Source organism: Dendrobates tinctorius, unplaced genomic scaffold (genome assembly GCF_039654945.1).
Source record: "Dendrobates tinctorius isolate UK_male_01 unplaced genomic scaffold, ASM3965494v1 ptg000315l, whole genome shotgun sequence".
NCBI classification, from domain to species: Eukaryota; Metazoa; Chordata; class Amphibia; order Anura; family Dendrobatidae; genus Dendrobates; species Dendrobates tinctorius.
In genome coordinates, this window is record NW_027361982.1 from 1,409,297 (window position 1) to 1,435,136 (window position 25,840).

At 45.5% G+C, this 25,840-nt stretch overlaps 1 protein-coding gene across 3 annotated transcripts in view; it reads right to left on the minus strand.

Annotated features, from left to right (window-relative positions):
* Window positions 1-9,414: 9,414 nt before the first annotated feature.
* The window catches only part of GIPR (gastric inhibitory polypeptide receptor), a 36,670-nt gene continuing 20,244 nt past the window's right edge, over window positions 9,415-25,840 (minus strand). For 2 of the 3 annotated variants that reach the window (XM_073561205.1, XM_073561206.1), the window contains exons 7-13: window positions 22,834-22,993; window positions 22,496-22,556; window positions 21,895-21,964; window positions 13,713-13,801; window positions 12,181-12,319; window positions 9,693-9,734; window positions 9,415-9,618 (exon numbers count right to left, since the gene is read on the minus strand). In XM_073561205.1, coding sequence (XP_073417306.1) covers window positions 9,496-9,618; window positions 9,693-9,734; window positions 12,181-12,319; window positions 13,713-13,801; window positions 21,895-21,964; window positions 22,496-22,556; window positions 22,834-22,993 — 684 coding nt within the window. In that variant the 3' untranslated portion in view covers window positions 9,415-9,495. The remainder of the gene's footprint in view (window positions 9,619-9,692; window positions 9,735-12,180; window positions 12,320-13,712; window positions 13,802-21,894; window positions 21,965-22,495; window positions 22,557-22,833; window positions 22,994-25,840) is intronic. The other variant, XM_073561207.1, reaches the window with a different exon arrangement.

The window sequence follows — 25,840 nt, forward strand, 5'->3', positions numbered from 1 at the left end:
CATGCGCTCCTGGTGTAGGGCCCCCACCCTGAGGATGAATTCTTTAGAAGTGAAATGGAGACCATCCTTAGTGAGAGGTGTAGAGTCTATAGCCACAATTTTTAAGGGAGTCCCCAACCTAACTGTCCCTAATTTACAGCGAGCCACCAGCTTAGAGTCAATCAGGCTCAGGGATGACCCACAGTCTACAAAAGCCGACATATGGAAAAAGCCGTTTTCAACACCAAGTTCCACCTTTAGCAGTATCTTTGAAAATGAAGAAAAAGGTACATGAGAGTCTGGGTGACCTCCACGATTATCACCCAGACTCAGCCGCTTGTTAGTCGGAGGACAGGAGGGGCAGTCTTTTTTCCAATGTCCGGGATCTCCGCAGTAAAAACACAACTTTCCATCCTGTCGCCGTTTCCTCTCCTTCTCCTGGGGGTTGGTGGCTCCCACCTCCATAGGTTCAGATGGAAGCAAAACATCAGGGTTAGCAGGGAAAAACGGAAACCCTCGCTGAGTAACACCTCTCTCCCGCAGTCTCCGATCCATATGGATAGCCTGAGTCATAGCCTCCTCCAATGAGCTGGGAGGTGGATGGAGAGCCAGAGTGTCCTTCAAGCAATCCGACAGTCCCTTCTTGAACAGACATCTCAGTGCGGAGTCGTCCCAGGTCACCTCAGTGGACCATCGACGGAATTCGGAGCTGTACCATTCGGCTAAGTGCTTCCCTTGCCCCAGACCCATAATAGTGTCCTCTGCCACCCTGGTTGGGGACACGTTCGTATGGCAACTCTGGGGAGGATCATTTGGTCGCGTTGCTGGCGTGGTTGGGTTTTGGGGCGGAAGAAAGTTGGTCGGTGTCTAAGGTGGGGCAGGTTAGGGCGGGTTTAGCTTTTGGATTTAAATTGAGGGGTCAAGTTGATTTGACCAAGTGTTTTTTGGTCAGCCAGGCCATCAAGGGGTTCAGACGTCGGGGCAATAGGGAAGATTGTCGGCTTCCGCTGTCATTTGGTATCCTTGAACGGTTGGGGGCGGTGTTGGTTGATGTTTGTGTGTCACAGTTTGAGTGTTCGCTTTTTCGGGGGGGCTTTTTCCCTTGCCTTTTTTGAGGCATTGAGGGTGGGGGAGTTGGTATCTCCAGGACGGTATTCCGGTGGGGGTTTGTTGGATAGGGACGTGTTGGTGGGCGCCAGTGGTTTGGAGTTTTGGATAAGGAGGTCAAAAATGGACCAGGAGGGTAGGGGAAAGAGTGTAGTTTTGGGCGCAGTGCCAGGATCTTTGATGTGCCCGGTGTGCTGCTTTCAGGATTACAGGTCGTGGCAACGGATTGGCGAGGGGCCATTGCTGCGTCATGCTGACTGTTCTTTTTTGTCAAGGTTTCAGTTTGTGGCGGTTTTGCGTAAAGGCCTGGACAGGTTGGGTATTGATGGGTCTAGGTTCGCTTCTCACTCTTTCAGGATCGGGGCAGCTACGGAAGCAGCAGTTTGGGGTTTGGGTTCTAAGGTAATACAGCGGATTGGAAGGTGAGAATCGGGACGTTACAGGTCGTACGTTCGCACTGGGGCTTTGGGTGCGGAGCTACGTTAATTGAAGGACGTTTGGTTATTTTGTCTGCGCTGTGGTTAATGTGGTTTCTTTGTCATTACAGGTTGCACTCCATCGCTGGTGTGGATCCTGGGCCATTCCTTTGTGTATTGGGGAGCTCGACGTGCGAATGTTCGGCGAGAAGGGCGGCAGCTGGGTTTTTCGCAAAATGTGGCGGTAATCAGATGGTTGGGTTTTAGGGGTATGGGTTGGAACAGGGTTTTGCAGGAGGTACATAATAGCGCTAGGCTTGACATGGACCCAGATATTTTGGTTCTTCACGCAGGGGGAAATGACATGGGGGTTCGTCCTTTTCGTGAATTAGTCAAGGATAATAAGCACGATCTTCTGCGGTTGTGGTTGTCGTTTAGAGGGTTAACTGTGGTATGGTCGGAGATTGTCCCGAGAAAGACTTGGCGACATGCGAGATCGGTTGTCAAGTTAAATAGGGCACGGATAAAGGTTAATAGGGCGGTGTCTAATTTCGTGGTTAGGAATGGGGGGGTGGTGGTTCAGCACTTTGACCTGGAGAGTGGGAGTGGGGAGTTTTGGCTGACTGATGGTGTTCATCTGAATGAGGTGGGCATGGATTTGTGGGCATTGGGTCTGCAGGATGGTATTGAGAGGGCCATAGCTTTTTGGTGTGGGGGGGGTCTCAGGCAATCGAGGTTTTCAATTGCCTTCGTTGTGGCGTTTGGGGGGAGGGGGTCCTTGAAGTTGGTGCTAAATTGGTTTTGGGGGATCTGTGGTAATATGGATTCCTCAATGTAATTATCCGTGGTTTGGGTCTGGTGATTTGGGGGGACTTCCGGCAGTGGTTGGTCGGATCCCCTGGGATTAAGTGGACAGTGCAACCCCGATGGAGTTTTGGTGCTTCCGAGCCAGTGGGGTAACGGCTGGGAGTAATTTATGGTATGTGTTTGTCCACAAAAAGTATTCTTTACGTTTTGGTCACGAGATTTGGAGCTTCAAGGACCCTCCTCAAAGTTGCGTTATATATTTACAAATGTGTATGTTACTTAAATAAAAGGCTGCTGTGGCCATTATATTCCATTCTGGTGTCCTGGTGTTATTTGGGGCTCAGGTGGGTGGGGAGTTTACTTGGGGTTAGGGGTTGGAGGAGGCAACTCAGCCGCACATCGCCAACTCCAATGTCAAGACAGGGGCCGGAGCGAGCTGCAAACCCCCCCAAACAGCGGCTAAGTGGAAGCCCTCCATGACGGTGGGTTGGAGGGAAGGGGTTAATGATCCCAGGGGGTGGAGGAGGTGGAAAGAGGGGATATATTAAGAGGCTCTAGGGGCGGTTACCTTCAGTTCCCGCTCTGGAGCCACGAGGGATTGTCCCGCCCGCCCTAATTTTGTGCAGAATTGGTATACAGGGGGCATGTTATTCAATATCACGGGTCATGGTGGCCGGTTGGCGTTTGGGGGGGAGGGGGTCCTTGAAGTTGGTGCTAAATTGGTTTTGGGGGATCTGTGGTAATATGGATTCCTCAATGTGATTATCCGTGGTTTGGGTCTGGTGATTTGGGGGGACTTCCGGCAGTTGTTGGTCGGATCCCCAGGGATTAAGTGGACAGTGCAACCCCGATGGGGTTTTGGTGCTCCCGAGCCAGTGGGGTAACGGCTGGAAGTAATTTATGGTATGTGTTTGTCCACAAAAAGTATTCCTTACGTTTTGGTCACCAGATTTGGAGCTTCAAGGACCCTCCCCAAGGTTGCGTTATATATTTACAAATGTTGTATGTTACTTAAATAAAAGGCTGCTGTGGCCATTATATTCCATTCTGGTGTCCTGGTGTTATTTGGAGCTCAGGTGGGTGGGGAGTTTACTTGGGGTTAGGGGTTGGAGGAGGCAACTCAGCCACACATCGCCAACTCCAATGTCATGAATGGAACAAAGGTTGATATGGATAAAATCCTGGATAGGAATGGTTTGTGTGTGTCAGGTGAGAATGTGATAAAGGAGGTGAATAGGTTCTATAGCAAGTTACATGATAAAAAATGGATTAATTCTGGTCTTGTTTCAGAAGTGCTGAATGGGTTAAAGAACAAGTTGGATAGTGGAGAATGTGATATTTTGAATGAGGACGTAATTATGGAATAAGTAGAAAATATGATGAAGAATGCTAAAAAGAATAAGACACCAGGTAAAGACAGATTGCCGGTAGAATTCTATGTGAAGGCGTGGGATTTTCTGGGTGCTGATTTGACTGAGATATGTAAGTATATGTGGGAGAGTGGTAAGTTGTGTGAATCAATGAAAGAGGGGGTGGTTGTGTGTGTTCACAAGAATGGTGAGAGAAAGTGTTTAGAGAATTGGAGACCTATAACATTGCTGAAAGCAGATTACAAAAATCTATAGCAAATTGTTGGCGAATCGTATGCGTGAGGTGATTGGTAGTATTGTGGATGAGCATCATGTGTGTGCTGTGCCTGGAAGAAGTATGAGTGATAACTTATTGTTATTAAGGGATTTGATTGGAGACTGCATGGGAAGGAAACGGAAGTGTATGGTTCTGTCAATTGTGTTTTTGTTTAAAGTTCTGGATAGAATGGGATTTCCTCAAAAATTTGTGAATGGGATAATGTCTTTGTATGATTGTGTGTCAAGTGAGTTTCTTGTTAATGGGTGGTTGAGTGAGAAAGTGAATATTTAGTCTGGTGTAAGGCAGGGGTGTCCCATGTCCCCTGTCTTGTTTGTATATGTGATTGAACCTTTGTTGTGCTTGGTGAGACGTGATAAAATGATGCGAGGTTTGTTGGTACCTGGGAGTGGTGGGAAGCATGTGAAAGTTCTTGGATATATGGATGATGTTGTGGCTGTGAGTGAAAGTGTTGCGTCTATGAGTAGGGTTAAGTTGCTTCTGGAGTTTTTCTGTGGTGCATCTGGCTTTAGAGTGAATTGGAATAAATGTAGATTTAAATGTTTTGGGGATGACAGGGTTAAAATGGAGGGGGTAAAGTGTGAGGAGGGTACTATCAAAGTGCTGGGAGTATTATTTAATAAGGACTTGGAAGGTAAGGAGAGCTGGGAGGAGTGTGAATTGCGCATAGAGCGTAAGTTAAATTTTTGGCGACTGAGAGACCTGACCTTGAGTGGTAAGATTTTGGTCATAAAAGCGGTGATTCTTCCGATTTTGCTTTTTATTGCAATAGTTTTTCCATATATGGCTTATGTTGGAGAAAGAGGCATGCTAGAGTGCCTGTTGCTTTCCAGTGTCCGGTCTGGTATGAGGTGATTGAGAAGTTTGTGAGGAAGCATGATTTACTGAGTGTACCAATGAATGATTTTAGAATGGCTAAGAATGTGATGAAAATAATACGCAAGAGTGAAGTGGAATGTAATATTGTGGGGTTAAGAGGGAATGAAGTTTCGGTTGCATGGAAGAGTTTGGGTGACCCGTTGAAGCGCTCGAGCAGCGCGAAACGGCTGTTGTCAGCCTTTCTTGCACTCCTTGTCACTCCCCCGACTTGACATGTTCATGATATGTCAATAAATCAGTGAAACTTCCATCTCGATGAGTGCGACCTTTTCTCTTTGCATGGATTCCCAGGATTGACTGTTTCCAGGTCTGGCACCCGAGATTCCCAGCTGCTGGGCTTCTGTATGCCGCACATCATTTGAAGTCACACGGTAACAGCGGTGCCGTCCGCTTTTTATCTTGAGTTTTGTGCTGTGAATAAGTGTGTCGGGCTGATCCTTTCTAGATTATACTTGATTTATAAATTAGACAGCGAAGGCGGTGGTGGTTCTGATGCAGAGGGTGTCTGGAAATTTAAAAAATGGCAGCACCTGATCAAATATCAGTGAATTTTAGTGATGTTTATTGATGTTCAGGATGTCTTTTGTGTATACCCTTGGTTTGTTATACTAAAATAAATATGAACCATGATGATGAGAGTTGAAACAACGATGTTTAAGTTGATGAGCTTATATTGAGTTATTTATAACTAACCTGAAAAAAAAAGAAACAGCTGTCTGTGGATGGATACCTGGGCCTTGGTATTTCCCTCGTCATATCTGTAAACTCGTAAAGAGCTGGATATTGACTTAAAGGGCCACTTAATATGGTGGTAATGGTGGTTTCCGAATGGAGCCACCCTTTGGTTGGGTCCTTCCCTGGAGAAAGATCTGGCTAGTCCCGTGTTTGAGACTCTTAAATGAGGCTCCACGGACTTTATTTGCATATTTGTATTTCCCAGGGAGCATTGCACCTAGGATTTCACTGATTGAGCGCCTTTAGCCGCTACTGCAGTGTTTTCTTTGACTGGTCTCCCTGAGGTCAGTGATTGTTTCGTGATGTTGGTCTACTAGTCAATACAAAATCAGTAATGTAATGTATAGACACAGTGACTGCACCAGCAGAACAGTGAACACAGCTCTGGAGTATAAAACAGGATGTAGCTCAGGGTCAATGGAGGAGTGTCTGTGATGTCACCAGCTTCAATCATTCAGCTCATCTCCAGGATCATTCCTTAGGTCATACAAGGATGAAATGCACTCTAGAAACCTATAATATATATATTTACAGTATATTAAGGTCACTCGATCTCCACCGGTATAATGAATCTTCCCCACCATTGGAGCAAATCCTAAAATCTCCACATAAAGCCGAGTAAACAGTGAGGTTATAAACCTGATCCCGCAGCCTCCTCCCCCTGCACAAGAGGTCAATGACTGGATTAGAGGAATGGAGTGTGAGCCCTGAGGGACAAGTGGCTTAATCTCAGCAAAGGTCATGGCACAATTGCAGGATTAACCAAGCAAACCTGAGAGTGATAGCAGCTCATCAGCCAGCGAACACATACAGGGGCCATGGACCCTGCAGACCAGAGACCAGATCTGCAGCTGAGACCAGTTTGCTGTGCAGATGGAAATATCTGCGGAGGGTCTCAGCACTGGAGATTTGGGATCAGGGACAAGTTGGTTCATTTCCTCTCACTCATCTTATTGAAGAACGCTAGAATTCAGTATCTGGCCTGAAATAGCTGATAGCAGAGAGCAACAGACTGGAATCTCACGAATTTACACTCACCAAGAAAATTGTAAACTAGTGGAAAATGACAAAATAAAACAAGATGACAAAAGGCGATAGTGAGCCCCGAAATATAGGAACCTGCCACATGGTGAGGATTACCATCGAGAATTAGAGGACAATGGAAACATCACAAAGAGAAGACGAGAGCACAATGCCAGTATATAACCACCAAAGAGGGGACACACCAGCCCTGACACCCAACCTAGCGTCTGAAACCCAACCTAGCATTTTACACCCTGACAACCAATCTAGTATCTGACCGCCTGACAACCATCCTAGCATCTGACACCCTGACAACCAACCTAGCATCTAACACCCAACCTAGTGTCTGAAACCCAATATAGCATCTGACTCCCAACCTAGCATCTGACACCCAACCTAGTATCTGACACCCAAACTACTATCTGACACCCAACCTAGCATCTGATACCAAACCTAGCCTCTGACACCCTGACAACCAACCTCGTATCGGACACGCAACCTAGTGTCTGACACCCAATCTAGTATGTGACACTCTACCTAGCATCTGACAATGAACCTAGCACCTCATACCTAACCTAGCATCTGATACCCAACCTAGAATCTGGCACTCAATCTAGTTTTTAACGCCCAACCTAGCATCTGACACCCAAAATAGTATTTGATACCCAACCTAGCATCTGACACCCAGCCTAGCATCTGACGCCTTCTTCCAACTTAGTATCTTACACTCTGACTTCAATCTTAGTATCTGACACCCTGACTCCCAACTCAGTATCTGACACCCTAACTCCCAACTCAGTATCTGACACCCTGACTCCAATCTTAGTATCTGACACCCTGACTCCAGTCTTAGTATCTGACACCCTGACTCCAATCTTACTTTGTATATGACACCTTGACTCCAATCTTAGAATCTGACACCCTGATTCCAATCTTAGTATCTGACTCCCAACTTAGTATCAGACACCTTGATGTCAAACATTACGCCTCATGCAAACGCTTTCCTTTTTCTATGTGATAAATACAGGCCAGCCTTCATCAGTGTTTGTTTCGTGCTTCCGCTTTTACCTTCATTATTTTCTTGAATGCCAGGAAAGAAAAATTGCCCGTTACAATTCTAAAACCAGACAGCGAACAGACAGCATCCGTGATTATCACCGACCCACTTGTATGGCAAATTTTGACTAGTGACTTGGATGAAAAACAGGAATATCTCCATGATGTTTTTGAGTACACACGGCTTGCAAAAAAACACGGACATGTGAACAGCCCCATAGTCTACGATGGATCAGTGTAAATGTGAAGAACGAGAGGCTAATGGCGGAAATATGCAGAGTTCCATCATTAGCATCAGACTCTTGTATCAGCAAACCCTCACTCCTGTGTTACACCCTGACTCCTGTACCTGACACCCTGACTCCTGCTATTGTTATTTAACACCCTCATTCTCTAACACCTTGAATCCTGTATGTGACACCCTAAATCCTGCTATTGTTATCTGACTCCTTGACTCCCAACTTAGTACCTGACACCATCATTCCCGACAGTTGTTATTGGACACCCTGACTCTTGCTATTTTTATCTAACACCCTGACTTGTGGATCTGACACCTTGGCTCCTGTATGTGACACCCTGGCTCCTACTATTGTCATTTGACACCCTGACTCCTAGATCTGACACCCTGGCTCCTACTATTGTCATCTGAACCTATAGCTCCTGTATGTGACACCCTGGTTCCTGCTATTGTTATCTGACATCCTGGCTCCTACTCTTGCTGACACCTGACTCCTGGATCTGACACCCTGGCTCCTACTATTGTCATCTGAACCTATAGCTCCTGCATGTGACACCCTGGTTCCTGCTATTGTTATCTGATACCATGACTTCTGTATGTGACACCCTGGCTGCTACTATTGTTATCTGATGCCTTGGCTCCTGTATGTGACATCCTGACTCCTGTGTGTGTCATGATACAGCTGTCAGGTGACCCGGGGCTTCTTCCCTGACCCTACCACTACCTTGCTGGGTACCCTCCACCCTTGCCTTTTCTCATGAGCTAGCCCTCCGTCTGTTCTCTTACCCCACCCAAGGAAGAGGGGCGCTACTGTGCACCGTAGTTCACCAACCTGACAAACAAGGCTACACAAACAAGGGTTAACAAAACACTCCAGGCATACAAAATATTCACTCACATATAACAGAGGAATGCACTGAGGAGTGGAGGATGGGGAATAAACAAAAGTAGAGAAGGGAAGGGAATTACCACACTTACAAACCACATAACAGTCACAGATAATTCCTACTATTGTTATCTGACACACAGGCTCCTGTATGTAACACCCTAGTTCCTGCTATTGTTATGACACCCTGACTCTTGTACGTGACACCTTGGCTCTAACTATTGTTATCTGACACCCTGACTCCTATATCTGACACTCTAGTTCTTACTGCTGTTATCTGACACCCTGTATGTGACATCCTGACTCTTGTACTTGACACCCTGGCTCCTGATATTGTTATCTGACACCCTAACCCTTGTAACCAACACCCTGACTCCTGTGACACCCTGGTTCCTGCTATTGTTATCCGACACCCAGACTGCCTGTATCTGACACCCTGGCTTCTTCTATTGTTATCTGACACCATAGCTCCTACTATTGTTATCTGACACCCTGACTCCTGTCTCTGACACCCTGGCCCCTACTATTGCTATCTGACACCTAGACTCCTATTGTTATCTGACACCATGGCTCTGGTCACTGGTATCTGACATCAGTGATTTGTGTAGATGCAAGGAGAATATGAATCACTCTTTGCTCACTGCATTGTACCAGACTTTACTGCAGACTGGCCATACAAGCAATAAATAATTGGGAGGAGAATGTTCTGGGCCCTGGAGTTTTCAGACTTCAGGTTCCCGGCAGCGTGGGCTCTTCTGGGAGGGAGGCCGCAGGGATCTGGGAGTGCACGATGTGTGTTCTCCTCTGAATGTGTCCTGTAACTTCCTGCGCAGCTCGGCCTGAACCTGGCGGAGAAAAACATGAGAAGCTGGAGAGACCTTGCGGAAACGAGGGGCAGGACAAGATGGTGGGCTCTCACCTCCTTATTACAGATACAGTACAGCACAGCCACCAGCAGCCCCTGCAGGAGACACAACAACACATCATTGTGGTGTGGGGTCTGCAGAGCTGTGAAAAAGTATTCACCCCCTCCCCATCATTACTTCTATAGCACAAAAGAGACATACCAGGAGAACCAATGGTTCGGCACTGCCCCCTCACAGATGAGCCCCTCGGGGGCAAGGTGAGATTACTCAGCAAACAGCACAATGCACCGCCATATACAGTTGTGGCCAAAAGTATTGACACCCCTGCAATTCTGTCACATAATACTCAGTTTCTTCCTGAAAATGATTGCAAACACAAATTCTTTGGTATTATTATCTTCATTTAATTTGTTTTAAATGAAAAAGCACAAAAGAGAATGAAGCAAAAAGCAAAACATTGATCATTTCACACAAAACTCCAAAAATGGGCCAGACAAAAGTATTGGCACCCTCAGCCTAATACTTGGTTGCACAACCTTTAGCCAAAATAACTGCGACCAACCGCTTCCGGTAACCATCAATGAGTTTCTTATAATGCTCTTCTGGAATTTTAGACCATTCTTCTTTGGCAAACTGCTCCATGTCCTTTATATTTGAAGGGTGCCTTCTCCAAACTGCCATTTTTAGATCTCTCCACAAGTGTTCTATGAGATTCAGGTCTGGACTCATTGCTGGCCACCTTAGAAGTCTCCAGTGCTTTCTCTCAAACCATTTTCTAGTGCGTTTTGAAGTGTGTTTTGGGTCATTGTCCTGTTGGAAGACCCATGACCTCTGAGGGAGACCCAGCTTTCTCACACTGGGCCCTACATTATGCTGCAAAATTTGTTGGTAGTCTTCAGACTTCATAATGCCATGCACACGGTCAAGCAGTCCAGTGCCAGAGGCAGCAAAGCAACCCCAAAACATTAGGGAACCTCCGCCATGTTTGACTGTAGGGACCGTGTTATTTTCTCTGAATGCCTTTTCTTTTTCTCCTGTAAACTCTATGTTGATGCCTTTGCCCAAAAAGCTCTACTTTTGTCTCATCTGACCAGAGAACATTCTTCCAAAATATTTTAGGCTTTTTCAGGTAAATTTCGGCAAACTCCAGTCTGGCTTTTTTATGTCTCGGGGTAAGAAGTGGGGTCTTCCTGGGTCTCCTACTATACAGTCCCTTTTCATTCAGACGCCGACGGATAGTACGGGTTGACACTGTTGTACCCTCGGACTGCAGGGCAGCTTGAACTTCTTTGGATATTAGTCGAGGTTCTTTATCCAACATCCGCACAATCTTGCGTTGAAATCTCTTGTCAATTTTTCTTTTCCGTTCACATCTAGGGAGGTTAGCCACAGTGCCATGGGCTTTAAACTTCTTGATGACACTGCGCACGGTAGACACAGGAACATTCAGGTCTTTGGAGATGAACTTGTAGCCTTGAGATTGCTCATGCTTCCTCACAATTTGGTTTCTCAAGTCCTCAGACAGTTCTTTGGTCTTCTTTCTTTTCTCCATGCTCAATGTGGTACACACAAGGACACAGGACAGAGGTTGAGTCAACTTTAATCCATGTCAACTGGCTGCAAGTGTGATTTAGTTATTGCCAACACCTGTTAGGTGCCACAGGTAAGTTACAGGTGCTGTTAATTACACAAATTAGAGAAGCATCACATGATTTTTCGAACAGTGCCAATACTTTTGTCCACCCTCTATTTTATGTTTGTTGTGGAATTATATCCAATTTGGCTTTAGGACAATTCTTTTTGTGTTTTTTTCATTTAAGACAAATTAAATGAAGATAATAATACCAAAGAATTTGTGTTTGCAATCATTTTCAGGAAGAAACTGAGTATTATCTGACAGAATTGCAGGGGTGTCAATACTTTTGGCCACAACTGTATAATTAGAGTCACAGTCAGCTGCACCCAGGGCGGTTCTAGGATCATATGGGCCCTTGGGTGACAGAGTCCCCATGGCCCCTCATTTTTAAATTTTCCCCTTCACCTTACAAATTTAATATCATTTTACCTATCTCCTAGGAAGCTGTGTACAAACATAGCAGACACTGGGTTCTTCACAGGCCTCCGGGCTGCCATGACAATGCCATCAGCACCCCACAATTTTGTTACCGGGATAGGGAAGCTCAGAAATGAGCTCACTCCACTCACAGCAGTAAGACTCAAGTGTCAGCTGTATAACACAGCCATCTCCTGGGCTGTAAGGAGCAGGATCAGCTCCTGAGCCTGCTCCATACAAGAGTGCACATATTGGCCGTACATGTACGGGCAGAGACGGACCTCCCAGGTGCAGGCGGCAGCAATACTTGCCCGGGTTCGCTGAGTGCTGGCATACACTCTACCTTCACCTTTGCAAAATTAATTAAAGGTCTGTGCCGAAAACGGATTTAAAAAAAAACAAAAAAAACTGCAACAATGGCAATAACAGAGAGATTTCATAGGCGGTGAAAACCTTCCCCCCCCAGGCAGAAGGGCAGGCTGTCGTACATGGACGGAGCTGAGCAGAAGTTCCAGGCCCAGTTTACTGTATCGTACTCGGCCCGTCGCACTTTCCTCAGGAATAAGGTTGAAAATGGCTTCATGGATCCCAAGGAGCGGAATCAGCGTCAGGGTGGACTTGGCCAGCCTGCGGAGCAGAGCGAGAAGTTCTAAGAGACTCTGGCTTTATGAAGAGATGCAATGTAGGGGATGATGCTCTGCAGGGATGTGTTCTGTATTGTGGAGGAGATGATGCTCTGCAGGGATGTGTTCTGTATTGTGCAGTGGATGATGCTCTGCAGGAAGGTGTTCTGTATTGTGCAGTGGATGATGCTTTGCAGGGAGGTGTTCTGTATTGTGCAGGGGATGATGCTCTGCAGGCTGGGTTCTGTATTGTGCAGGAGATGATGCTCTGCAGGCTAGGTTCTGCATTGTGCAATGGATGATGCTCTGCAGGTTGGGTTCTGTATTGTGTAGGGGATGATGCTCTGCTGGCTGTGTTCTGTATTGTATAGGGGATGATGCTCTGCTTGCTTTGTTCTGTATTGTGTAGGGGATGATGCTCTGCAGGCTGGGTTCTGTATTGTGTAGGGGATGATGCTCTGCTGGCTGTGTTCTGTATTGTATAGGGGATGATGCTCTGCATTGTGTAGGGGATGATGCTCTGCAGGCTGGGTTCTGTATTGTGTAGGGGATGATGCTCTGCTGGCTGTGTTCTGTATTGTATAGGGGATGATGCTCTGCTTGCTTTGTTCTGTATTGTGTAGGGGATGATGCTCTGCAGGCTGGGTTCTGTATTGTGTAGGGGATGATGCTCTGCTGGCTGTGTTCTGTATTGTATAGGGGATGATGCTCTGCTGGCTGTGTTCTGTATTGTGTAGGGGATGATGCTCTGCAGGCTGGGTTCTGTATTGTGCAGGAGATGATGCTCTGCAGGCTAGGTTCTGCATTGTGCAATGGATGATGCTCTGCAGGTTGGGTTCTGTATTGTGTAGGGGATGATGCTCTGCTGGCTGTGTTCTGTATTGTATAGGGGATGATGCTCTGCTTGATTTGTTCTGTATTGTGTAGGGGATGATGCTCTGCAGGCTGGGTTCTGTATTGTGTAGGGGATGATGCTCTGCTGGCTGTGTTCTGTATTGTATAGGGGATGATGCTCTGCTGGCTGTGTTCTGTATTGTATAGGGGATGATACTCTGCTGGCTGTGTTCTGTATTGTGTAGGGGATGATGCTCTGCAGGCTGGGTTCTGTATTGTGTAGGGGATGATGCTCTGCTGGCTGTGTTCTGTATTGTATAGGGGATGATGCTCTGCTTGCTTTGTTCTGTATTGTGTAGGGGATGATGCTCTGCAGGCTGGGTTCTGTATTGTGTAGGGGATGATGCTCTGCTGGCTGGGTTCTGTATTGTGTAGGGGATGATGCTCTGCTGGCTTTGTTCTGTATTGTGTAGGGGATGATGCTCTGCCGGCTGGGTTCTGTATTGTGCTGGGGATGATGCTCTGAAAAATGGTTTGTAGGATGCAGTGCTCTGCACTATCACCTGTATTTGCGATCACTCCTCCTCATCTGATTGGCTCGAAGTTTCAGGACCAGGATGCGCACTATACGCAAGAAGATGATGAAGTTCACCTGATGACATCACAGAAGAGAATCCAATCAGATCTGTGCACTGTGGACTAGAAATAGGTTTATCTCGAAACGATCAGCTTCCATCGATGCCGGATTACAGGAGGAAAGACACCCGCATCCCAAAAATGGGCCAAAGCCATAAAAGTATATGGCATCACCCACAAAGATCCAAACACTTTATAGACAGCCCCACACCTTCATACAATACACAGTCATAGCCGAAACCTGGGCCAAGGAGAAAAAGAACTGGACTGTTGTCAGTGGTCCAAGATGTACTTTTCAGATGAAAGTAAATTTTGCTTTTCATTTGGAAATCAAGGTCCCAGAGTCTGGAGGAAAAGTGGAGAGGCCACAATCCAAGCTGCTTGAGGTCTAGTGTAAAGTTTCCACAATCAGTGATGGTTTGGTGAGACATGTCATCTGCTGGTTTAGGTCCACTGTGTTTTATCAAGACCAAAGTCAGCGCAACCGTCTACCTGGAAATTTTAGAGCACTTCATGCTTCCCTCTGCCAACAAGCTTTTTGGAGATGGAAATGTCATTCTCCAGCAGGACTTGGCACCTGTCCACACTGCCAAAAGTACCAATACCTGGTTTATAAACAATGGTATCACTGTGCTTGATTGGCCAGCAAACTCGCCTGACCTTACCCCCATAGAGAATCTATGGAGTATTGTCAAGCAAAGGATGAGAGACACCAGACCCAAAAATGCAGACGAGCTGAAGGCTGCTATCAAAGCAACCTGGGCTTCCATAGCACCTCAGCAGTGCCACAGGCTGATCGCCTCCATGCCACGCTGCATTGATGCAGTAATGGATGCAAAAGGCGCCCCGACCAAGTACTGAGTGCATTTACCGAACATACATTTCAGGAGGCCAACATAACAGATTTTACAATCATTTTTCAAGCTGGTGTTATAAAGTATTCTCATTTATAGAGATAATTACTTTTGAGTTTTCATTGTAAGGCTCGTTTCACATTAGCGTTTGGAGGCGCAGCGGACGCTCGCCGTGAAGCTCCGCCCCCTGCCGCGTCTCCTCCGGTCAGCTCCGCCTGCGCCAAACGCAATGTGTTGCATTTTGGTGCGATCGCCGCATCATCAAAAGGACGCATGCGGCGGCAAAAGCATACCTGTTCACAGCCTGCGTACCCAATGCTAAAGATAGGGTACGCAGGTCGCATGCAGAGTCATGTGCCCATAGGCGGAGCTGACCGGACGAGGCGCGGCAGGGGGTGGAGCTTCACGCCGAGTGTCTGCTGCGCCTCCAAACGCTAATGTGAAACTAGCCTAAGCCATAATCATCAACATTAACAAAAATAAACACATGAAATTGATCACTCTAATGAATCTATATAATATATGAGTTTCACTTTTTGTATTGAAGAACTGAAATAAAATTAACTTTTTGATGATATTCTAATTTTGTGAGAACCACCTGGAGATCTAGACTCATTTCTGCCACTTCAGAACTGCTTTGTTTCCATCCATTTCTGGGGGCTTCTTGATGTATGTCTGGACTCCCTGTCCTGCTGGACTTAGAAAGCAAACCCAGCTTTCTGACACTGAGCACTACATTGACACCTAAAATCCTTTGGTAATCTTCAGAATTCATGATGCCTTGCAAACAGTCAGAGGCAGCAAAACAACCCAAAGCATCTGACCCTCCACCATATTTGACTGTAGGTACTGTGTTCTTTTCTTTGTAGGCCTCATTCTCTTTTTCGTAAACAGTAGAATGATTTGCTTTACGAAAAAGCTCTATCTTGGTTTCATCTGTCCACAAAATGCTTTACCAGAAGGATTATGGCTTACTACCGTACATTTTGGCAAACTGCAGGCTTGCTTTTTTTATGTCTGTGTCAGTAGTGTGGTCTTCCTGGGTGTCCTTCCATAGCATTTCATTTCGTTCCCATGTGAACGGATAGCTTGCACTGACACATGCACCCTGAGCCTGCAGGTAACATATTTCTTTGGACCTTGATTGGGGCTTACCCACCATTCAGACTAACCGGCGTTGCAAACTTTCACCAATTTCTCTCTTCCCTCCATGCCCAGGGAGACTAGCTGCAGTGCCATAGGTTGTAAACTTCTTGATTATGTTGTACACCGTAGACAAAATAGCATAAAGATCTCTGTAGATGAACTTGTAATCTTGAGCTTGTTGATATTTTTCAACAATTTTGGTTCTCATGTCCTCAGATAACTTGCATTTCTTTCTCATTTTTTTCATGTTGTTCCAATATACACAAAGAAAATAAACATGTGTATAACAAAACATGTGTAATTACAATAATTTTCTTTGAGAAATACTTCATTTTCAAGGGTGCCAACACTTTTGGCCATGACTAATTATATATATATATATATATATATATATATATATATATATACATATACACACACACACACACACACACACACACACACACACACAGTACAGACCAAAAGTTTGGACACACCTTCCCTTTCAAAGAGTTTTCTTTATTTTCATGGCTATGAAAATTGTAGATTCACTCTGAAGGCATCAAAACTATGAATTAACACATGTGGAATTATATAATTAACAAAAAAGTGTGAAACAAATGAAAATATGTCTTATATTCTAGGTTCTTCAAAGTAACCTTTTGCATTGATTACTGCTTTGCACACTCTTGGTATTCTGTTGATGAGCTTCAAGAGGTAGTCAGTCACCAGAAATGGTCTTCCAACAGTCTTGAAGGAGTTCCCAGAGATGCTTAGCACTTGTTGGCCCTTTTGCCTTCACTCAGCGGTCCAGCTCACCCCAAACCATCTCAATTGGGTTCAGGTCTGGTGACTGTGGAGGCCAGGTCATCTGGCGTAGCACCCCATCACTCTCCTTCTTGGTCAAATAGCCCTTACACAGCCTGGAGGTGTGTTTGGGGTCATTGTCCTGTTGAAAAATAAATGATGGTCCAACTAAACGTAAACCGGATGGAATAGCATGCCGCTGCAAGATGCTGTGGTAGCCATGCTGGTTCGGTATGCCTTCAATTTTGAACAAATCCCCAACAGTGTCACCAGCAAAGCACCCCCACACCATCACACCTCCTCCTCCTTGCTTCATGGTGTGAACCAGGCATGTAGAGTCCATCCGTTCACCTTTTCTGCGTCGCACAAAGACACGGTGGTTGGAACCAAAGATCTCAAATTTGGACTCATCAGACCAAAGCACAGATTTCCACTGGTCTAATGTCCATTCCTTGTGTTCTTTAGCCCAAACAAGTCTCTTCTGCTTGTTGCCTGTCCTTAGCAGTGGTTTCCTAGCAGCTATTTTACCATGAAGGCCTGCTGCACAGTTGTTGTAGAGATGTGTCTGCTGCTAGAACTCTTTGTGGAATTAACCTGGACTCTAACCTGAGCTGCTGTTAACCTGCGATTTCTGAGGCTTTTGACTAGGATGAACTTATCCTCCGCAGCAGAGGTGACTCTTGGTCTTCCTTTCCTGGTGCGGTCCTCATGTGAGCCAGTTTCTTTGTAGCGCTTGATGGTTTTTGCCACTGCACTTGGGGACACTTTCAAAGTTTTCCAATTTTTCGGACTGACTGACCTTCATTTCTTAAAGTAATGATGGCCACTTGTTTTTCTTTACTTAGAATTTGTATTATGGCAAGAAAAAAGCAGCTAACAGGCTATTCAGTAGGACTATCAGCTGTGTATCCACCAGACTTCTGCACAACACAACTGATGGTCCCAACCCCATTTATAAGGCAAGAAATCCCACTTATTAAACCTGACAGGGCACACCTGTGAAGTGAAAACCATTTCCAGTGACTACCTCTTGAAGCTTATCAAGAGAATGCCAAGAGTGTGCAAAGCAGAAGTTAAAGCAAAAGGTGGCTACTTTGAAGAACCTAGAATATAAGACACAGTATTTTCAGTTGTTTCACACTTTTTTGTTAATTATATAATTGCACATGTGTTAATTCATAGTTTTGATGCCTTCAGAGTGAATCTACAATTTTCATAGTCATGAAAATAAAGAAAACTCTTTGAATGAGAAGGTGTGTCCAAACTTTTGGTCTGTACTGTATATACAGTGCCTTGCAAAAGTATTCGGCCCCCTGGAACTTTTCAACCTTTTCCCACATATCATGCTTCAACCATAAAGACACCAAATGTAATTTTTTGGTGAAGAACCAACAACAAGTGGGACACAATTGTGAAGTTGAACGAAATTTATTGGTTATTTTAAATTTTTGTGGAAATTCAAAAACTGAAAAGTGGGGCGTGCAATATTATTCGGCCCCTTTAACTTAATACTTTGTTACGCCACCTTTTGCTGCGATTACAGCTGCAAGTCGCTTGGAGCATGTCTCATTCAGTTTTGTACATCGAGAGACTGAACTTCTTGCCCATTCTTCCTTGGCAAACAGCTTGAGCTCAGTGAGGTTGGATGGAGATCGTTTGTGAACAGCGGTTTTCAGCTCTTTCCACAGATTCTTGATTGGATTCAGGTCTGGACTTTGACTTGGCCATTCTAACACCTGGATACGTTTATTTGTGAACCATTCCATTGTAGATTTTGCTTTATGTTTGGGATCGTTGTCTTGTTGGAAGAAAAACCTCCGTCGCAGTCTCAGGTCTTTTGCAGACTCCAACAGGTTTTCTTCAAGAATGGTCCTGTATTTGGCTCCATCCATCTTCCCATCAATTTTTACCATCTTCCTTGTCGCTGCTGAAGAAAAGCAGGCCCAAACCATGATGCTGCCACCACCATGTTTGACAGTGGGGATGGTGTGTTCAGGGTGATGAGCTGTGTTGCCTTTAAGCCAAACATATCGTTTGGCATTGTTGCCAAAAAGTTTGATTTTGGTTTCATCTGACCAGAGCACCTTCTTCCACATGTTTGGTGTGTCTCCCAGGTGGCTTGTTGCAAACTTTAAACAACACTTTTTATGGATATCTTTGAGAAATGTCTTTCTTCTTGCCCCTCTTCCATAAAGGCCAGATTTGTGCAGTGTACGACTGATTGTTATCCTATGGACAGACTGTCCCACCTCAGCTGTAGATCTCTGCAGTTCATCCAGAGTGATCATGGGCCTCTTAGCTGCATCTCTGATCAGTCTTCTCCTGGTTTGAGATGAAAATATAGCGGGACGGCCGGGTCTTGGTAGATCTGCAGTGGTATGATACTCCTTCCATTTCAATATGATCACTTGCACAGTGCTCCTTGGGATGTTTAACCCCTTAGCGACAGAGCCAGTTTGTAGCTTAATGACCAGGCCAATTTTTACAATTCTGACCACTGTCCCTTTATGAGGTTATAACTCTGGAACGCTTTAATGGATCCCGCTGATTCTGAGATTGTTTTCGTGACATATTGTACTTCATGTTAGTGGTAAAATTTCTTCGATAAGATTTGTTTATTTATGAAAAAAACGGAAATATGGCGAAAATTTTGCAATTTTAAAACTTTAAATTTTTATGCCCTTAAATCAGAGAGATATGTCACACAAATTTCTTAATAAATAACACTTCACACATGTCTACTTTACATCAGCACAATTTTGGAAGCAAAATTTTTTTTTGTTAGGAAGTTATAAGGGTTAAAAGTTGACCAGCGATTTCTCATTTTTACAATAAAATTTACAAAACCATTTTTTTTTTAGGGACCACATCATATTTAAAGTAATTTTGAGGGGTGTACATGACAGAAAATACCCAAAAGTGGCACCATTCTAAAAACTAGACTCCTCAGGATGCTCAAAACCACATTCAAGAAGTTTATTAACCCTTTAAGTGCTTCACAGGAACTAAAGCAATGTGGAAAGAAAAAATTAACATTTAACTTTTTTTTGCAAAAAATTTAGTTCAGAACCAATTTTTTTATTTTTACAAGTGTTAAAAGAGAAAATCAAACACAAAATTTGTTGTACAATTTCTCCTGAATACGCCGATACCCCATATGTGGGGGTAAACCACTTTTTCAGCACACGGCAGAGCTCGCAAGGGATGGAGCGCCGTTTGACTTTTTCAACGCAGAATTGGCTGGAATTGAGATCGGATGCCATGTTGCGTTCAGAGAGCCCTAAATGTGCCTAAACAGTGGAAACCCCCAACAAGTGACCCCATTTTGGAAACTTATATAGATGTGTGGTGAGCACTTTGAACCTTCAAGTGCTTCACAGAAGTTTATAACGTAGAGCCGTGAAATTAAAAAAATCCTTTTTTTTTTCCACAAAAATGATCTTTTTGCCCCCAAATTTTTATTTTTACAAGGGTAACAGGAGAAATCATACCCCCACAGTTGTTGTGCGATTTGTCCTGAGTATGCCGATACCCCATATGTGGGGGGGAACCACTGTTTGGGCGCATGGGAGAGCTCGGAAGGGAAGGAGTTCCATTTTGGAATGCAGACTTTGATGGAATGGTCTGCGGACATCATGTTGCGTTTGCAGAGCCCCTGATGGGCCTAAACAGTGGAAACCCCCCACAAGTGACCCCATTTTGGAAATTAGACCCCCTAAGGAACTTATCTAGATGTGTGGTGAGCACTTTGAACCCCCAAGCGCTTCACAGAAGTTTATAAACACAGAGCCGTGAAAATAAAAAGTCTTTTTTATTTCCACAAAAGTGATTTTTTTAGACCCCAATTTTTAGACCCCCAAAATTGGTAAATAGTGGAAACCCCTCAATTCTTGCTCCAACCCTAACCCCAACACACCCCTAACCATAATCCCAACCTTAATCCTAATTCTAACCCTAATCCTAGTTCGCCCTAACCCTAATTCTAACCCTAGCCCTAACCCTAGCCCAACCCTAACCCTAACCCTAATGGAAAACTGAAAAAAAAATATTTTCTTTATTTCATTATGTTTGCCTATATAAGGGGGTGATAAACGGGGGGGTTATGTACTATTTTTTTTATTTTGATCACTATGATCGTTTTTCATAGTGATCAAAATAATGAATGGAATCTGCCAGCCGGAGCCGGCAGATTCCCGGCGGGTGCACTGCGCATGCGCCCGCCATTTTCAAGATGGCGGCGCCCATCGGAGGACGCCAGCGGGACGTGGGACCACTGGGAGGGGACGGAGGACCACGGAGAGGTACCGGGGGGGATCGAGGACCCTATTTCTCTCTCCTCAGATGTGCGATCACATCAGAGGAAAGAGAAATTTAATGCATAATCGCGGCTTTTTTTTTGCGGTCGCCGTTACAGGGTTAATAGCGGCGATTGCAAAAGCGGGGTCGGTGAAAACCGACCGACTCATGTTCTTTGGGGTCTCGGCTACCCCTGGCAGCCGAGACCCCGGAGAAAATCCGACACTGAGGGGCACTATTCACTTAAATCACAGCGCCGTGAATTAACGGCGCTGTGGTTTTAGTACCCTTAACTACCGCCGTTCCAAGGCGTATCGGCGGTCGTTAAGGGGTTAAAGTTTTGGAAATCATTTTGTATCCAAATCCGGCTTTAAACTTCTCCACAACAGTATCACGGACCTGCCTGTTGTGTTTCTTGGTCTTCATGATGCTCTCTGTGCATCAAACAGAACTCTGAGACTATCACAGAGCAGGTGCATTTATACGGAGACTTGATTACACACAGGTGGATTATATTTATCATCATTAGTCATTTAGGACAAGATTGGATCATTCAGAGATCCACAAGTGAGTTTGCTGCACTGAAAGTAAAGGGGCCGAATAATATTACACGCCCCACTTTTCAGCTTTTGAATTTTCACAAAACTTTAAAATAACCAATAAATTTCGTTCAACTTCACATTTGTGTCCCACTTCTTGTTGTACATTTGGTATCTTTATGTTTGAAGCATGATATGTGGGGAAAGGTTAAAAAGTTCCAGGAAGCCGAATACTTTCGCAATGCAGTGTGTGTGTGTGTATATATATATATATATATATATATATATATACATACACATACCTGTAAGGGGGTAACTTGCCAAGTTTCGCCACAGCCTCTTTCACTTTGTCTCTTCAGTTTCTCAGAATTGCATTTCATAGACTAATCACACAGACAAGATGGCGTCTAACGAGGACACAGTATATGGGGGCAATGCTTGGGATGGAAAATGTCTGGAGATTTATACAGAGACTGTGCTGAACTTACCAGCACAGCCAGCAGGATGGGGGAGCGGATGATCCACCAGTGCGAGCGGTTGTCGTTTCTTTCCCAACAGCTACAAGACAAGTGACAGGAGTAAGAGCTCCGTATACCGTAACTCACACCTCATGTTGCGTGTACTGCAACTCACACCTCATGCTCCGTATACTGTAACTCATTCCTTATGTTCTGTATATGGCGCCTCTTTATTCATGCTACGTATACCGTGCCTCATGACTCGTGCTCCAAATACTATTCTTCATGCCTCGTGCTCTGTATACCGCGCCTCACGCTCCGTATACCATGTCTCATGCTCCAAATACTGCATCTTATGCCTCCTGCTCCGTATACCGCACCTCATGCCTCTTGCTCTGCATACCACACCTCATGCCTCATGCTCCGTATACCCTGCCTCACACCTTGTGATCAGCATACTGCACCTTCAGGAAACTTCTCTCACCCTCACATATAAGGGATACGTTTCTGCTTTACAAGGGTCAGTGACCTGTTTAAGTCTACACACTGGCACCACCTCTGTCACCTGGGGAGAGATGTCATTATTCCTAGAGGAAAGAGACCTCCGAGGCGTGGAAGAAGTGGTACTCACTGTGTGTTCTCGTACAAATGCCGCATGACCACCCACGGGATGACAAACAGGATCGGAGCCCCTGCAGCCAAGCAGAAAAATGAAGACGTGTGAAGGAGAGGAGGGGCGACGGCAGTCTACCTCTCATCCGTCTGCCCCACCAAGGCCAGTATGGACATTTCACGGGTTCTTGTTTATATTTAGAGGTTGAAAACTCTCCTGCCCTAATGCTTCTCACAAGAGAGTGGTTGTTACAGTGTTCAGACTTTGGAAGTATCAATTAATGTTTCCATTCAACAACAGCAAGCAAAGATATTAAAATGGGTTGGAACTGAAACATAAAGCGATGAGACGCTCACCCCAGCCCAGCACCATGTATCGTGGCAGCGCTGCCTCTTCCGAGAACGACAGCACTAGCAGCAGGTTGTGCAGGTACAGCCCCTCCACCAGCAGCCAGTAGTAATTGGCAGCTACACAATATTGTGTGATGGTCTGTGCCACGCGGCAGCCAACCAGGGTCTGAGCAGGAAAGAGGGAGATGGAGGATTAACTCCATGGAGAAGCAGCAACGTATCAGAAAACAGTAATGAGGGAGCCTCATAGCTCCACCTCCTACATGTCACACTATTAGCTCCGCCTCATACACATCACACTGGTAGCTCCGCCTCCTACACGTGTCTCACTATTAGCTCCGCCTCCTACACGTGTCTCACTATTAGCTCCAACTCATACCTTTCACTACTACCTCTGCCTCCTACACGTGTCTCACTGTTAGTTCCTCCTCCTACATGTTTCATTATTAGCACTCCCTCCTACATGTATCACATTAGCTCCGCCTCACTCGTTTCACACTATTAGCTCCTCCTCTTACATGCGTCTCACCATTATCTCCACCTCATACACGTCTCACTATTAGCGCTGCCTCCTACATGCGTCTCACTATTATCTCCACCTCACAAACGTCTCACTAGGTCTTCCTCATACACGTGTCTCACTATTAGTTCCTCCTACACGCGTCTCACAATTAGCTCCTCCTACACGTGTCTCACTATTAGCTCCTCCTCCTACACATATCACATTAGCTCTGCCTCACTCGTTTCACACTATTAGCTCCTCCTCTTACATGCGTCTCACCATTATCTCCACCTCATACACGTCTCACTATTAGCGCTGCCTCCTACATGCGTCTCACTATTATCTCCACCTCACAAACGTCTCACTAGGTCTTCCTCATACACGTGTCTCACTATTAGTTCCTCCTACACGCGTCTCACAATTAGCTCCTCCTACACGTGTCTCACTATTAGCTCCTCCTCCTACACATATCACATTAGCTCTGCCTCACTCGTTTCACACTATTAGCTCCTCTTCCTACATACGTCTCACTATTATCTCCGCCTCATACACATGTCTCACCATTAGCTCCTCCTCCTACACGTGTCTCACTTAGCTCCATCTCATACACATGTCTCACTATTAGCTCTGCCTACTACACGTGTCTCACTATTAGCACCACCTCCTACACGTGTCTCACTATTAGTACCGCCTCATACACATGTCTCACTATTAGCACCGCCTTCTACATGTGTCTCATTATTAGCTCCACCTCCTACACATGTCTCACTATTAGCTCTGACTCCTACACGTGTCTCACTATTAGCATCACCTCCTACACATGTCTCACTATTAGCTCTGACTCCTACACGTGTCTCACTATTAGCATCACCTCATACACATGTCTCACTATTAGCACTGCCTCCTACACATGTCTCACTATTAGCTCCTCCTCATACATGTTTCTCACTATTAGCACCACCTCGTACACGTTTCTCACTATTAGCTCTGCCTCCTACATGTGTCTCACTATTATCTCTGCCTCATACAGAAGTCTCACTACACGTGTCTCACTATTAGCCCCGCCTCCTACAGGAGTCTCACTATTAGCACCGCCTCATACACGTGTCTCACTATTAGCCCTGCCTCCTACACGTGTCTTGTTATTAGCTCTGCCTACTACACATGTCTCACTATTAGCCCGCCTCCTACACGTGTCTTACTATTATCACTGCCTCCTACATGTCTTGCTATTAGCTCTGCCTATTACAAGTGTCACACTAATAGCTTCTCCTACACGTCTCACTGGTAGCGCCTCCTCCTGCATGTGTCTCACTATTACCTTTCACTATTAGCTCCGCCTCCTATAGTGTCTCATTATTAGCACTGCCTCTTACACGTCTCACCGTTAGCTTTGCCTCCTACATTTGCCTCACTATTAGTACCGCCTCCTACATGTGTCTTACTATTAGCTCCGCCTCCTACATGTATAGCACTATTAGTTCCACCTCATATATGTCACACTTCTAGCTCCGCCTCACCCATCTATCACACTTGTAGCCTTTTCTCACACACTTCACACTTATAGCTATGCCTCACACATGTCACACTTGTAGCTCCGCCTCATGCACAGGTCACACTTGTAGTTCCGCCTCATGCACAGGTCACACTTGTAGCTCTGCCTCATGTACAGGTCACACTCGTAGGTCCACTTCATGCACAGGTAACACTTGTAGCACCGCCTCATGCACAGGTCACACTTGTAGCTCTGCCTCATGCACAGGTCACACTTGTAGCTCCGCCTCATGCACAGGTCACACTTGTAGCTCCCCCTCATACACATGTCATACTTGTAGCTCCCCCTCATGCACAGGTCACACTTGTAGCTCCGCCTCATGCACAGGTCACACTTGTAGCTCCGCCTCATGCACAGGTCACACTTGTAGCTCCGCCTCATGCACAGGTCACACTTGTAGCTCCGCCTCACGCACAGGTCACACTTGTAGCTCTGCCTCGTGCACAGGTCACACTTGTAGCACCGCCTCATGCACAGGTCACACTTAGCTCCACCTCATGCACAGGTAACACTTGTAGCACCGCCTCATGCACAGGTCACACTTGCATGTTATGAATGGGTCACCGAGGAGAAAAAAGCAAAACAAGCCAAGTCACAGAAAACCAGAGAGGTTGGTAACTATGCAGATTGCAGATCCCTGATCTTACCACACAACTAGCAGTAGCCGTGGAGCGTGCCTACGATGTTCCTAGACGCCTCGTCACGGCCGGAGGACTAAATAAGCCTAAAGCAAGAAAAGGGAAAACTAACTGCCCCAGAGCAGACCCCAAAGGAATAGACAGCCCCCACACATGTATTGACGGTGAAACAAGATGAAGGCACAAACACAGGCAGGAAAATAGGCTGAGCAAATGATGGGGCCCAAACTAACTAGACAGGAAAGGAAAGGAGAGATACTGTCTGCAACCTGCAAAAAAACCTACAAAAATCATGTCCAACACTTCTGATAGCAAAAT